The sequence below is a fragment of the Centropristis striata genome, chromosome 2, assembly GCF_030273125.1.
Source record: "Centropristis striata isolate RG_2023a ecotype Rhode Island chromosome 2, C.striata_1.0, whole genome shotgun sequence".
Classification (NCBI taxonomy): Eukaryota; Metazoa; Chordata; class Actinopteri; order Perciformes; family Serranidae; genus Centropristis; species Centropristis striata.
Window position 1 is genome coordinate 34,317,935 of NC_081518.1, and position 14,513 is coordinate 34,332,447.

The 14,513-nt window shown below is 38.9% G+C and overlaps 1 protein-coding gene across 1 annotated transcript in view; it reads right to left on the reverse strand.

The window, feature by feature from the left end:
• myo5aa (myosin VAa) overlaps nt 1–14,513 on the reverse strand; it is a 66,276-nt gene that overhangs the window by 5,996 nt on the left and 45,767 nt on the right. The window contains exons 24-35 of the mRNA XM_059349542.1: nt 13,940–14,085; nt 13,640–13,753; nt 13,409–13,543; nt 11,454–11,510; nt 11,040–11,267; nt 7,928–8,028; nt 3,896–4,094; nt 2,044–2,137; nt 1,815–1,964; nt 1,223–1,377; nt 977–1,066; nt 534–684 (exon numbers count right to left, since the gene is read on the reverse strand). Of these exons, the coding sequence (XP_059205525.1) occupies nt 534–684; nt 977–1,066; nt 1,223–1,377; nt 1,815–1,964; nt 2,044–2,137; nt 3,896–4,094; nt 7,928–8,028; nt 11,040–11,267; nt 11,454–11,510; nt 13,409–13,543; nt 13,640–13,753; nt 13,940–14,085 (1,620 nt within the window). The remainder of the gene's footprint in view (nt 1–533; nt 685–976; nt 1,067–1,222; nt 1,378–1,814; nt 1,965–2,043; nt 2,138–3,895; nt 4,095–7,927; nt 8,029–11,039; nt 11,268–11,453; nt 11,511–13,408; nt 13,544–13,639; nt 13,754–13,939; nt 14,086–14,513) is intronic.

The window sequence follows — 14,513 nt, forward strand, 5'->3', positions numbered from 1 at the left end:
AATGCCATCAATACTACACAAGCATTGGCGTGTTACTTCAGGGTTTTCAACAAGTTAAATCTAAAGGAACAGTTCACCCCCTAATCAAAAATTCACATTTTCTTCCCTGTAGTGGTATTTATCACTCTAAATTGTTTTGGTGTGAGATGCTGACTGATGGAGACATTGGCTGTTGTATGACTGATGTTTAGCTACTGTAGCTATGTGAATATATGTTACAATGTTACAATTTTATTTAGTAGACTCCTTCATCCAAATCCATATCTGAGAGTTCAATATCATATATAACAATATTGGGTGTCTGCTGGTGGCTTTTTATGGATTTCTTTTATGCTTTTTTGACTTCCTGTGGTTCTGTGCTGGTTTTATTAGTTGTTTTGTTACAATGTCATCAAATTATTCCTAAAAGCACATTTAAAAGTGAGAAGTAACATTGACAAAATCCAATGTATCAATCAGATGATTGGATTTTAACCTTTAGACTTTAGACATGCAAACTCTCCTGTTGTAGGAGGACACACACACTCACACACCTATCATGGGCTGGAGGATGTTCTCCATGCATTTGATTAGTTGCTGGTAGATCTGGATGGCCAGGTCACTGATCACCTGTCTGTACTCTGCCAGGTCGAAGTTAGACAGGGAGTGTTCATTCTGCCTCTGCGTGTTGTGCTTCATGAAGGCCTGAGACACACAGACACAGGCAGAAACAGGGTCAAAAAACACTTCAGTCCATCTTTATCCCCAACAACTCCATTAAAACTTATTCCATTACAATCTGTGATATTTTATATGAATGTATGCATTTCAACTTTATACCACTAGTAATACCCTAAACAATCAAAACAAAGGTTAATTCATTCTTACAAAAAATACAAAAAACAGCTGCTGTCTTTAACATTTTCTGTCCAGGAGCTGTTCATTTTGTTAATATAAATAACACAACAAAAATATGAAAAACAATCACAGAACTCACCTCATCTCCGCTGTATTGTTTCAGACAGTGTAAGAAGCGACAGGTGTTAGCAAGCCAGAAGGAGACAGTCTCAAAGTCGTCTCCTCGTTTCTGACAAGAAGAGGAAGAACAGATTGGAGTCAGTTAACCAGCTGGTAATACTGTAACTCTACCAAGACATCCCACAAACGACTGAAAAGCAACATTTGAAGCATCATCTCTCCAGAAAAACGGTTGCCCAAAATACATAAATCTGTATATTCATACCTTCAGGATCTTCTTAATACTGTTGATGGTTGAGGTGAGCAGGGTGCGGACCTTCTGGTCATCGTTGACGTAGTCTGCATGTCTCAGACACATGAACAGGATGTAGGCTGGCAGACCTGGGATCAGATTCACGGCTACACCACGAGGCTTGAGCTCTGGAGAGACAAGAGGAGGAATGAGTTCAGTGATGGGCTGAGGAGAACAGTGACTCAAAACAGTAACATCTCAAGTCCACATCTTTGGTGCATACTAATGTAGAAATATAGATTTGACTTGTGTGTTATTTTTAAGTGTATTTTTATTTATTTATTTTAATTTTAATCTATTTTATGTATGGGAATTTGATTTGTTGACCACAATATGACAATGCTCATAGAAAAATGTAAAAAAAATAGTTACAAAAAATATTTATTATTTGGGATTGAGACACTGGAAAGTTATCCTAAAAAGTAAAACAGTTGCTGGTTATTTTGTCAAAATGCAACCATAGAAATCATCTCTTTAAAATGCATGTCCTTTGATGACTATTTTTAAATATTTCTATTAATTTTCCACCTGTTTTTGTTACTTGCTCTTCATAATACATTCTTACCAAGGATGAGGTTCTTGACCAGTTTGAGTTCATCCTCCTTCTTGTACTCCAGCATCCCTTGGAAATCTTTCTCCCTGCGCGGAATGTTGACAGGATGAATCGGCTCATCCACCATTTGTCCCGGAGATGTCTGTCCCTCGGTTTGACCCGCTGGGAGACAGACAAGACAGTCAGGCAATGTGCTTCACTGTTGCATTCAAACACACATATGCACAGATTTCTCCTGTACCTCCCATCTCTCCGATCCTCTTGGAGTAAACCTTCAGCTGCTTCTTCAGCTTGCGGATGGTTCGGTCCTGCTTCTCCAGCTGCTCCATTAGATCCTGAACAGGTCGAGGGTTGAAGTGATGGAGAGAGAGAGAGAGAAAGAAAAGAGAGGAAAAGAAAATAGTGAGGGCAAATGTCAAGACTGCTTCACACTGTGCTCCTCCAGTGTTAAAAAGAAGCGCTCCAACACTTTTGTAAATCAGTTGTTGGCTTTGCATCGGCAACAAACAAACAAACAGGAGGGGCGGGGGGATAATAAATTAACATGAGAGCTTCTGTGCTGATTGTTTTTTCAGAGGAAGAGAAGTTGCAGGACTCGCTGGCTGTTAGAAACAAGAAGAAAGTGCAGAGCTGCTCCGCTGTGAGTTAGAGGACGCCGCTGTGGAGAGTTAGAGCGACATTCAGCGCTGTTTCACTCAAAACACACAACCTCAGTTAGTTCTAACACATGCAAACACACATGCACACACACACACACACACACACGCTCTGTCTCTACATACAACCATCCGTCGTAAAATGATGACTCGAGCCTCTCGGGATGCTGTGGGGTCTTCAGCCATGAGTTCCTGTCAGGTGACACCATCCACACAAATGAGTGTGTGTGACATGCCTTCAGTTTTTTTATGTGTGGTCCAAGCGGGAATGGAACCACCGACGAAAAGAGCTTTAGTGGCATTATCCACACTTCAGAATGGTCTCATCGTTTCTCAATTTCTCTTCATATTCAACAGAATATAACTGTACTGCTGAAATTCAGCAATAAAGTGGATACACTTATGATCTTTCACTTAAAAAAACACCTAAATGTGGAAAACACCTATATGTGTGTGTTGTTGTTGAAGTCGAGCAGATTCTGGTTTGAAGGCACCAGGGTGATTTATTACGAGTCATCCCATTCAGAAACACTGGGCTCTGGATGCCCAAAAAGAACAACACAGCACTTGTCTTAACAGTAATAATTTTTATAAACGGTCACCCATAAAGTTGGAAAGCAATATTTATTACCTCTTTCCATGAAATGATTGCGACAATGTGATTTATTCTTGACAGATAAAGTGTATATTCAAAACTTTAATAATCAGTATCTTCCAAACATCACAATGGAAATGAAACCAGAATTAACAGAGGATTGTGTCTGAAAACAAAATTACTCCAACTTCAATGGCGACGGTGTATAACATATATTTTCTAAGTGGAAGGCAATAATATGTGCAACAGACTTTCCTTTTTTGACCTATAAAGTAACAGTTCGATATTTTGGGAAATATTCTTATTTGCATTTATTTGGAGAGTTGCATAAGAAAAGTGATACCACTCTTGGGTCTGTACAGTAAATATGAGACAGTACCCAATATGTGTGCCATCTTTCTACATACTTTTGTGTAAATAAACAGTAGTATGTACACTGTATGACACACTGAACTATAATTACCACGTCACTTTCTTGGAGCCTCTTTGTAACTAGAAATGCTGATCTTATTAGATACTAAAATCCTTTGGATATAAAATTCATGTTCAGCTGGAGAAAAAAAGCTTTAAGGCTTAATCTGTTTTCTCTGTTCTATGCTACGGTCAATCCTAGATTTACCGGCTGATAGTTGTTTAATATTAACATTTTTATTTCTTTACCTCAATCTTTTAATTTTTTACCTGTATGTGTGTGTGTGTGTGTGTGTGTGAGAGTGTGTGTGTGTGTCTGATGTTTAAGTTTGCTGAGACTCTTTGAGATGTGCACTTTATACTGACGCTGGAGTTACTCCTCAGCCTCTGTGTGTGTGTGTGTGTGTGTGTGTGTGTGTGTTGCAGCGTACCAGGTTCTCGTTGGTGAGTCGGGTGATCTCGTGTTGCAGACTGGCTTCGATTCGGGCCTCTGGAGGCAGCTGGAGGTTTTGGGCCAGGAGTTGCTGCTGACGGTTGTTCTCCTCCTTGACATTCTGCAGCTCGCCGCGCAGCGACTCCACCTCGCTGTCGTAACCTCTACGCTGAGTCTGCAGCTGGTGCTCCAGTAACCTGGGAGGAGGAGGTGGGGAGGGAGATGAGACAAGCAGGAAGGAGGTGCACCAAAGATGAAAGAAGTAAGGAGGGTAGAGAGGAAGAGATGTGTGAGGTGAGAGGAAGTGGGAAAAGAGGAAAAGAAATCCACATTATAAAGTGAGTGAGAGAAAGAGTGTTTGACCACAGTGTGGTCAAACAGGACAGCAGCATGCTGTGCAGACACTACCAGCAGCCCAGAGCCTCTCTGAACACTTCTGTTTATTTTGCTGACCCATTCTATCTTTAGAGGTATTTCTGAGGTCGGCCTCAGCAACAGAACTGATAGAAGTTCAGTTTTTTGCTTCAAAGTGAGGTAGGACCTGCTGCTGTTCATCACCAGTTTGGTAACCTCACACTGTCAGTCAGTTAACATTCAATGAGAACTCCACCTATTAATACAGCCATAGCAGAAGGAAATGGTTGTTCAATTTCTCAAAACAAATGTAAGGTACTTTTCTCTTTAAGAGAGATATCAGCAGGGAAAACATTTAAAGGTGTGGCATTGAAGGCCTTCAGACATCAGATCAAAGTTTTCTAAGTGAATTCTAAGGTTTTGATCTGTTTTTTGGAACAAAGAAGATGTTAGTGATGAAACACAGCTGAACATTTGGTAAACCTAATCCATCTTGCACCAGAAGTGGAATAAAGCTGCATAAAAGTATAATACATTGTAATAGCAGCGGTAGACTGATTAATGCCATTTTGAGATTATCGTCACTGGCCGATCACTGTTATTTTTATTATTACATCACTGAGCAAACACCAGGGAAGGCAACTACACTGACATTGTTCAGTATTTTGTATTCATGTCCATTTCCAACATTTTACACATTTATTTCTCTCTCAGAAACAAGGAGATGCTGCTATCTGCTGATAAATGCTGTTGTTAAGTGCATTCCTAATGTTGTTTGGTTTTGAAAAAAATATATATTGTTTTAAAATTACATATATTTAGTTGATACATTTTTATTTAGAATAAGTGTAAGTGCAGACAGAGTGCAGACAATGAAAGTTCAGCAATTTTGTCTCTCATTTGTTATTATAATTAAACTTAACTTAAAAAATAAGACAAAGTAAAATAAAAGAAACATGATATTGCCATAATATATTGGCCATTGGCCGAACTGCTCTCTAAATATCTGCATCGGCCATTAAAAAAAACACATCAGTCCACCGCTACACTGGAAACACAAATTTGAAGCGAGCTCTGCAGTCAGTATTGAGTTACACAAAGCTGGAATATTTAACAGGCTCTTTCGAGTTTAACAGGGTTAGTTCTGCTGCAATTTGTTAGACATAAAATGGAAAATGAAACCAAAACCTATGAATTATTATATATTATGCAACATTTATGGGGAATTCTTACATAATTTTAATCACGCAACTCTGTAAAAATACTGTGTGGGAAGAAAGGTTGAAAAAGGTTGATAAGTGTGAGAAAAGCGGTGAATGAAGAACACCAGCAGCACACATCCTTTCCTGTAAAAAGGCATGCTAAAAAATGACACTTGTGTTGAAAACACAGTTACACCTGATGGTTTCCTTTAAGCCCTGATTAACCAGCCACAGCTCTCCGTCCTCATTCAGCTTATGGAAGTCTGGAGCGGCAGATCTGACCGACACACAACACAAAAGGAACATGAACAACACAATGACAAAAAGAAAATGTGGGATGGCTGGGGGAGAAATGTGCAAAGACAACAATAAAATGTCTTCATGTGTGCATATAAAAAACACTGAGCTAAGATATCTTAAGTTTGAGGTGTACTGAGTGTGAAAACCTGCATGTTGGCAACCTTTTGGTGGCTCTGAATTTATTTGGTTTGACAATAAACCTTCTCATAAAAAAGTGGAAACATTCTATTCACTATCATCTATTTAACTTATTTTGACACCCTCGGATTCAGGTTTCCTTTTCCATTGCACTGCTGATTGCAACAGTGGTGGAGTTGTCTGATGTCTCAGTGTTTAATGATGTACTAAATGTTCTCTACTTATGTCAGTGTGTGAACAAAGAAGGTCACAGGCAACAAAGGGAGCAACATGGTAGAAACACAGGGATAAAGGCAGTGATGCACAGTGCAACTTTTGGGCAACTCTGATGAGCAACAACATCTCCCCCAACACTGTTATTTTGATTAAACTGAAAAAATCAGTGTTGCTTCGAAAAAGAGAAGGTGTTTGTGGTGAGCGGCATACTTTGTGAAAAATATCATGTGTGTATTCACTTTGGCATTATAACAATGCATGTGTGCAGTATTTTAAGGCCATTGAGATCAAATTAAATGGAACAAAAAACTGGGGATAACATAACAGGTCTTTGCATAAATATATCTGTGCAGCAACATTTAATTCCTCAAAAGTGTGCCGTGCATCTCTGTTACCACAATCAAAGAAAACAAGTGGGCTTTCATGCAGGATTCAAGCCAAACTCATTCCATTAAGCTGAGACAGGAAGCCTCCTACAACAGTATCCCATTATCACTGCTGATAAGTTAGCCTGTGAGAAAGTCCTGTTGTAAATCTATGTGTTAATAAACTATGAATAAAGATCACATATATATATATACTTGTTTCGCTCAGACATTCCCATTCTTTCATGCCAGAGATAAAAACAAACTGCACTGTAAAATATGGAGTCCCAAAACAGACCGCAGCTGTTGATCCTTCTGTCTTTGTTTTGAGAGCAAAAAAAGAACCTACCTTCAGTTTAAGAGACTCTTGTTCATGCTGAACTATAAAATCCCATGCAGACCTACAGTATGAATCCTATAACTTCACTTCAATGCCAAACACACATTCCTTGCTCCCTGTCAGAGCATAAGTAAGACCTAAACTGTAGCTGCTTCATTATTCCACATGCTGTTAGGGCAGAAAACGCCACGCAAAGCTACCAAAGCTTTTATCAGCACTACGACGTAGAGTCAGCCGATTCAGCTTTAGTAACATCAGTCATTTGGAACAACCCGGTTTGTACAGAATGCCATATAAGTCAATGTTAAATTATAAAAAAAACAACCTAAAAATGAATATGCCTAAATTAATAAATACACTATGAAACAAATCCTGAAATAAATAAATGAATAATTGACTGGAAATAAATATGTAAATAAATATATAAATAAGTCAGTATATTTCAATAAAAAGATTAGATTACAATGATTAGATTTGAATTTTTAAGGTTTTAAAAAAGGAGGATTTTTAAAGTGCTACTGTAATTTATTTTAGGGGAGTATTATTTCATAGTGCCACATTTATTTCACCTTTGTCTTTATTTCCATTATATTCATAATCAAATAAATGGGGTTTGGTTATGTGGTTATATCAGTTTTAGACCAAAGAAACTAGCAAGTGCACTTCATAATCCCTGTTTATTGCCTCATTTATTTATTTCAGGATTAATTTCATAGCCATATCTATTAGTTATTTAGGGCATATTATAGGCATATTAACTGATTTATGTATTTTTTAAATTTAATATCAACTTATATGGCGTTCCGTAGGTTTGGCGTCAGCGTGGCCATGCATGCTCTGCTCCATGATGCATAGGCCACGTCTCCTTGGTTACCTCAGCCTACTCAGGAGATCACTGACTTCCAACGGCTTACGCATGAACCGAGGAGATCTGCACAAGACAAGGCAGTGTTCATTCACAAACACACATTTTTGCACATTAATCACCGTAATATTAATAACAGAGCAAGAGCTCTGTGAGAGGCAAACTCTGAATAAAAGATGATGGGGGTCGGGTGAAATTATCACTGATGAATGTGAAGAGACTGAAAGCAGAAACAGCTGTAACAAAGTACCTGTTGGTATCTTTGAGGCCGACGTATGCTTGCTTGAGTTCATCAGCGTCCTTCAGTTTGGACACATCCTCAACATAGACAGACGGCTCGGTCATGGTCTCCTAGAGAAACAAACAAGAGGGATGAATGAGAGAGAATATCGCCACCTGGCTGCTACAGCTGCTTGCAAAGCTGCATCATTTGTAGGGTTGTCAAAAGTATCGATACTTTTTTGAGTAACGTTGTATCCGGATACAATACTCATTTTCAAAAGTATCGAGTATCTGAAGCTTGTTATCATAGTTGCAGTTTCTTTTTGCACAACTGTTTTTTATTATAAATATTTAACCTGTGGTTCTGTTAAGTTTTACATGTTTCATTTTTCTTGTTAAAAAATATTTCTGTTTTTTATCCTTGTGGTATCGAAAATGGTATCGAGTATCGAATATTTTCCTGAGTATCGGTATCAAGTTGAAAACTTTAGTATCGTGACAACCCTAAGATACAGTTAGGTGATGGAATGAAGGAAAGTGAGCTGCTGGTTTCATGGATGTGAGTTCACAGTGCTCAGGGCCGTCAGCATGTGTGCTGTTGACTCCCTGCCAGCGTCACCGTCGCTGCTGGCTGCGACTGTCCTTTAACTCATCAGCCAGTCAGAGCCTCGAGCTGAAAAGTGATGCCTCAGCGACAGACGTCTATCTACGGGGAATGTCACTTCACAGCAAGTTTTCTAGCTTTCAAGAGACAAGAGGTGGTGAGCACCACATGATTAGTAGCAGGGCTTTAAGGTCACTTATGATCAAAACGTTTGAGCAGAGTTCATGTGACCGCTGTGTGACAGTTTGATACGAAGACAAGGATCATTTGTTAGAATGAGAAAGGGAGACAGAACTGTACATCTATGTAGCTGCAGTATATTGCAGCAATTAAACTGTCACTGAGTTTTATTTCTTTAGTGAAAAGCAAAATAAATAAACATCTGCTATAATTTAAATTACAGCACTGTGAAGTCAATCCATTGTCTGTGTCACTACATTTTCAAGCATCGTTAATGAGCATCATTATTCATAATGATGATCTGTAACACATCTGAATATTATGTTCTGAAAGTGCATTTCAAAAACTGAGTGCAGTCAATTGTATCTGAATTTTCAAACAAAAAATCTCTGAAGCACACAACCTGAGCTTGATTTGAATGGCATATTTTCTTTTTTTTTTTTAAAAGGCCACCATTCATTGTTGCTAGAATCTGTGAAAACACAAATGATAAACAGATCTTCATATTTCCGAAGGCCATTGAATGAATCACGTGTGATGAATGCTTACGTCCGAAAAAATAAATATGAGTTATAAAAAAAATATTTCTGCACTCCTCTGAGGAACTAGGAGGCCATGAATGCAGCTAAGACCATATTGGGAAAACTTGTGGGTAAAAATGAAATATTAAAGTAATATTCTCTTTGTTTATGATTTGTAGTATTATAACTTTGTGATACTGTACAAAAAGACATTTATAAGCTCTTCCTGTTCCGAGCCATGATTGTTGATGTGACAGGAGCAAAAACTACTTGGGGTTCAGCAATTTCAAAATGACTGTTACAATAACATAAATCTACAGGCTGCAATTTCAATCCATCTTTGGGTCGTGATTGTATTACAGACAGGGTTCACAAGGACGGATGCAAAATGGCCACTCTGAGTGAAACAAACAGTAATTGCATTCACACAGACAACGGCAGCGTGGAGAGGACAGAGTGTGCGTGTAAAGTCTCTTAGAGTAAGAATGCTGATCTTGTGTTTCCTTTGTGCTTTTATGTCATAGCTGTGTGTTTGACCATAATTAATCTAGTCTTCTATTGTGGTTCTAGTGAAAGTTGTTGAGGGAAATTCCGTCCTTAGATGCTCTCATGCCCTTACATATCACTAATTGAATGTTTGAAGAGTCTTTGTTGTAACCACTTTCCTTCAACCTGCTCTCTTTAGTTCAGTCCTTAAATGAAATAAGTGATTTCACACATTTGCCAGAGAACAGGAGTTAACTTGTTTTATTCGGCATGCTGAGGTGAAACATTTCTTGTTTCAGACAGAGATGGGCAAGTTAAAGTACATCCTGTCAAAAATTGCAGCATGCCCCTTCTAAAGAATTGAAAAAAGCTGAACTGTTTTTTACTGGCACTAAAACTAACTTAATATTTGATGTTATGAGACATTTTCTTTCACTGAAGTCTCTATGTAACACTTTAATTGTGCTTGAAATCACAAGAAGGTATATTTGAGCAGCTGCAAGTGAAAACAAGAAACTTCCATCACTGAACAACCACCAGAAATACAGCTATTTTAACTATCAACGGGTATATATTTTAAATTACTAGTGATATTAGGAGCTGCAAACAGACTGGGCCTCCTGCTGCAAAATGATTGCTGGATCAGATTTCTTACTAACGAGGTTTTACATGCAAGACAAGACTGTGAACAAAGTGTCATGCAGGATGTCGTTTTTTAACTGTACCTTCTCATCCTGTGGGAAAGCATGGATGGAGGAGAGAAGGTGGAGACAGGAGTTAGACACAGTGACGGTGCAGTGAAAAAATAATAAGCTACAAAAAGTGCGAACAATAATGTGATTTAACTATGATTTTGACTCTAAAGTGTTCAAATATCATTGTCACTAAGACACAAATTAAACAGATTTTTTAATACTGTTTAAAGCTGAAAAAAAGATCTCAGATTTCTGTTTTTTTCAGTTATTTGTGAAAATATTAAAAACAAATAATGGTGGAAATCTGAAATTAGGATCAAAATGTGATCTTTAGGCCGTGACAGATTTGGGGTTTTTTTTGAGACACTGTGTTACAAATAGACAAACAGAGAAGCAGACATGAGTAACAGACATAAAACACAAATGTAACGAGGTGGGTGCAAGCAGGCAGGGTAACATCCACCTAAACCTAGCTTCATTGTGTGGAAGAACAGCAGCACCATGTCACCACAGAGCCTAATGTTAAGTTGTGGATGATTATTGGCCAGATACTCTTTTCGGGATGCTTGGATCCTGTCCAGTTGAGCAGTGGTGATGGATGTACTTTCCTTCTTTGAACAATGACAAAACAGACACAGTAAAACGTTTCTCTACCTTGTGGTGCATTGCTTCTTTCTGGCTGACCAGCTGGGAGCGCAGGATCAGCACCTCCTCCTTACGGACCTCCAGCTCCTCACAGGAGGCGTTGAGCTGCTCCAAGACCACCTTGTAAGCTGGGGAGCCCGGAGCCCCGGCGCCTGTAGCTGCCTTACCCAGCAGGCTTTGCCTGATCTCCGCCAGGTCATGCTTCAGCTTCTTGTTCTCTGACTCGAGCTCCTGGCGCTGAGAAGTGAAAAGACTCAGTGTCAGGGTTATCATAACAAGCGGCAAATGAGGCTTTCTGAAGCTAATCCAGGAATTACTGTAATAAAAGAAACTGTCTGGCTCTGGACCAAGTCATTCTCCAGAAACAGTGAATGAACATGTGCTACTGCTGTTACATTTCTTTACTCTCCTCTGACAGCTTACCTTCAGGGACTCGTACTCCAGCTCTGCACCACGAGCCTTTTTAAACTCTGCGTCATCCTGAAACAAGGGGCAAAACAGGGTGGTGAAAGGGTGTTTGTGACAAAGTGTCTTATAAATGATACAGTTCAGTATTTTTGTTTATATATTAACTGATGACATTCATACATGGTCCCATGACATTTTAACATAAATGAACATAATGAAATAATCTTTCTTTCTCTTTCATAATATACAGTAGTGTTCAAAATAATAGCAGTCCAATGTGACTAACCAGATTAATTCAGGTTTTTAGTATATTTTTTATTGCTACATGGCAAACAAGGTACCAGTAGGTGCAGTAAAAAAATAGCAGTGTCTGCCGTTGACTTTGCAAACTCTTTTGCACAAACTTTTTTGTTTGGGGCTTGTCTCACAAACTGTCTGCGGCCCTTGGACCCAAAAGGAACAATTTTACTCTCATCAGTCCACAGAATGTTCCTCCGTTTCTCTTTAGGCCAGTTGATGTGTTCTTTGGCAAATTGTAACCTCTTCTGCACATGCCTTTTTTTTAACAGAGGGACTTTGCGGGGGATTCTTGTAAATAGATTAGCTTCACACAGACGTCTTCTAACTGTCACAGCACTTACAGGTAACTCCAGACTGTCTTTGATCATCCTGGAGCTGATCATTGGCTGAGCCTTTGCCATTCTGATTATTCTTCCATCCATTTTGATGGTTGTCTTCCGTTTTCTGCTACGTGTCTCTGGTTTTGCTCTCCATTTTAAAGCATTGGAGATCATTTTAGCTGAACAGCCTATAATTGTTTGCACCTCTTTATAAGTTTTCCCCTCTCCAATCAACTTTTTAATCAAAGTACGCTGTTCTTCTGAACAATGTCTTGAACGACCCATTTTCCTCAGGCTTTCAAAGAGAAATGCGTGTTCAACAAGTGCTGGCTTCATCCTTAAATAGAGGCCACCTGATTCACACCTGTTTTTTCACAAAATTGATGACCTCACTGATTGAATGCCACACTGCTATATTTTTTAACACACCCCTTTCAACTAATTGCCCAATTGCACAGCCTTAAGAGCGTACATATCATGAATGCTGGGTCTTGTTGGTTTTCTGAGAATCTACTGCACCTACTAGTACCTTGTTTGCCATGTAGCAATAAAAAATATACAAAAAAACTGGATTAGTCTGGTTAGTCACATTGGACTGCTATTATATTGAACACTACTGTACCATATCATACCATATCATCACACTGTTAAAAAACCAAATAGAATTACTCAGAATGGTGTTCTGTGTCAGCACATATTTAGGAACTCAACTCCTTCCATTCATTTGCCAAGAAACTAAAGAAATAGCTTGTTAGTAAAAAGGATTGTGAACACTGATTGAGTTTAACAGGTTTAGGATGTGAGTGGTGTTGACTGACCGAATTATGATTTTGACAAATTTTGGCTCAATTTTCTTGGCTTCTAATTTCACAGTGCAGTCATTGTGAAGTTTGGTTTTGGAACTTGTAAAGTTGCCTAACTTGCCAAATGATGTTTAGAATCCTTAATGCATCAGGATGACGCTTATAAATGTAATAACAGACACTACAGGCGAATAGGGTAAAACATTTCAACTAATCGATATCACTATGCCAGTTGATTACTGACATTAAGACAAGTTTTCTGAACCATCTTCTAATATGCAAATGAGGCATTATCTACTGCTAACTTTTGAATTTAGCAGAAATCTACAGCCGCACATTTGCAAATTCAGATAAGTTGTCGTGTATAATGTATTCAAATAAACAACTAAATGTGTATTTTGGATTATTTTTCCCCACTAGCCTGAAAATATTCAGTTTATAAAAGCAAATATCTCAAATCTGACCAGTGCATGAAACAGCAACACCTTCAGTGTTTTATAACTTGTTAATAAAGTGATATCTTTCAGAGCAGTGTGGGTGTGAGTACCCTGGCTCTAGCCCGCTGGAACTGGTCCTCTTTGTTTTCCAGTTCGTTGCGAAGCGATTGCTTTTCTTGCTCCAGTTCTGTGAGACGTTTCTGCAGCTTGAGGGTCAGCGAGGTGTCTATTCCTCGCGTCACATCCTGTACGACAAAGAACTGTTAGCACGGAGCATGTGTCCATGTCTCTTGATGTATCCTCGCATTAACTGTGACTGTACTTAATGCAAACATTCTTACTTCGCTGGCGCGGGAACCTTCTTCCAATTCTGCGTACTCTGAGTTGTAGGTGTACTCTGATTCGTTGCTGCTGTGGGTGGAATCTGTTCGCCTGTGGCCAGGCTTGGATACGTTCTACAGATGAGAGAGAAAACGGGCCTTTTAATTAAAAAAAAAATACAGACTTAAGTTCTCCCTACTTCTAAGTGTTGAATATGACAAACCATTTGCTTTCTGCTGTGTTGGTAAAGCAAATCTGATGTTGAGAAATATTCAATAGGGGATCTCTCATAAGAATAGAAGTGTGAATGTGTTTCTCACCGATGAAGCCATCAATTCCTTCAGGTCGTCGTATTTCTCCTCGAGGCGAAGGTGTTCTGTCAGGAGATTCTGGTAGCGAGAGCGCTCCTCGTTCAGATCTGTATCCAGCTGCTGAGTCTCCTGTGCTATAGCACGGGCCATTTTCTCTGATGGGACGAAACATAAAGGAGAAGCAGTAAAAAAAAAGGAAACATGCTGTATGGTTAAAAAGACAAGTATATGTTTGTTGCAAGGGATGTACTGATTCATCAGCCCAATGTGAATATGGCCAGTACTCCTCGTGTTGATTGCCACTGACAAATAAGATGACATTCACCGATGGCAGTGGCTGATGTTTATGTGTATTTCATGCTGGCTAAATGTGTTGGTTATTTGTGGTGGGACTTGTAACATATGCTGCTACTGAAGTTACTGTTTTGTGCTCAATCAAAGATAGTATCATGAAAGGCAGAATGACTATAAAACAGTTCAAGATTTATTTGTTTCCCTGGCATAAGAGGGAATAAATGGCAACAGTATCCGCATTGATCAAATTGCTATTTTAAATATTGGTACGCAGAATTTTACATTAGTG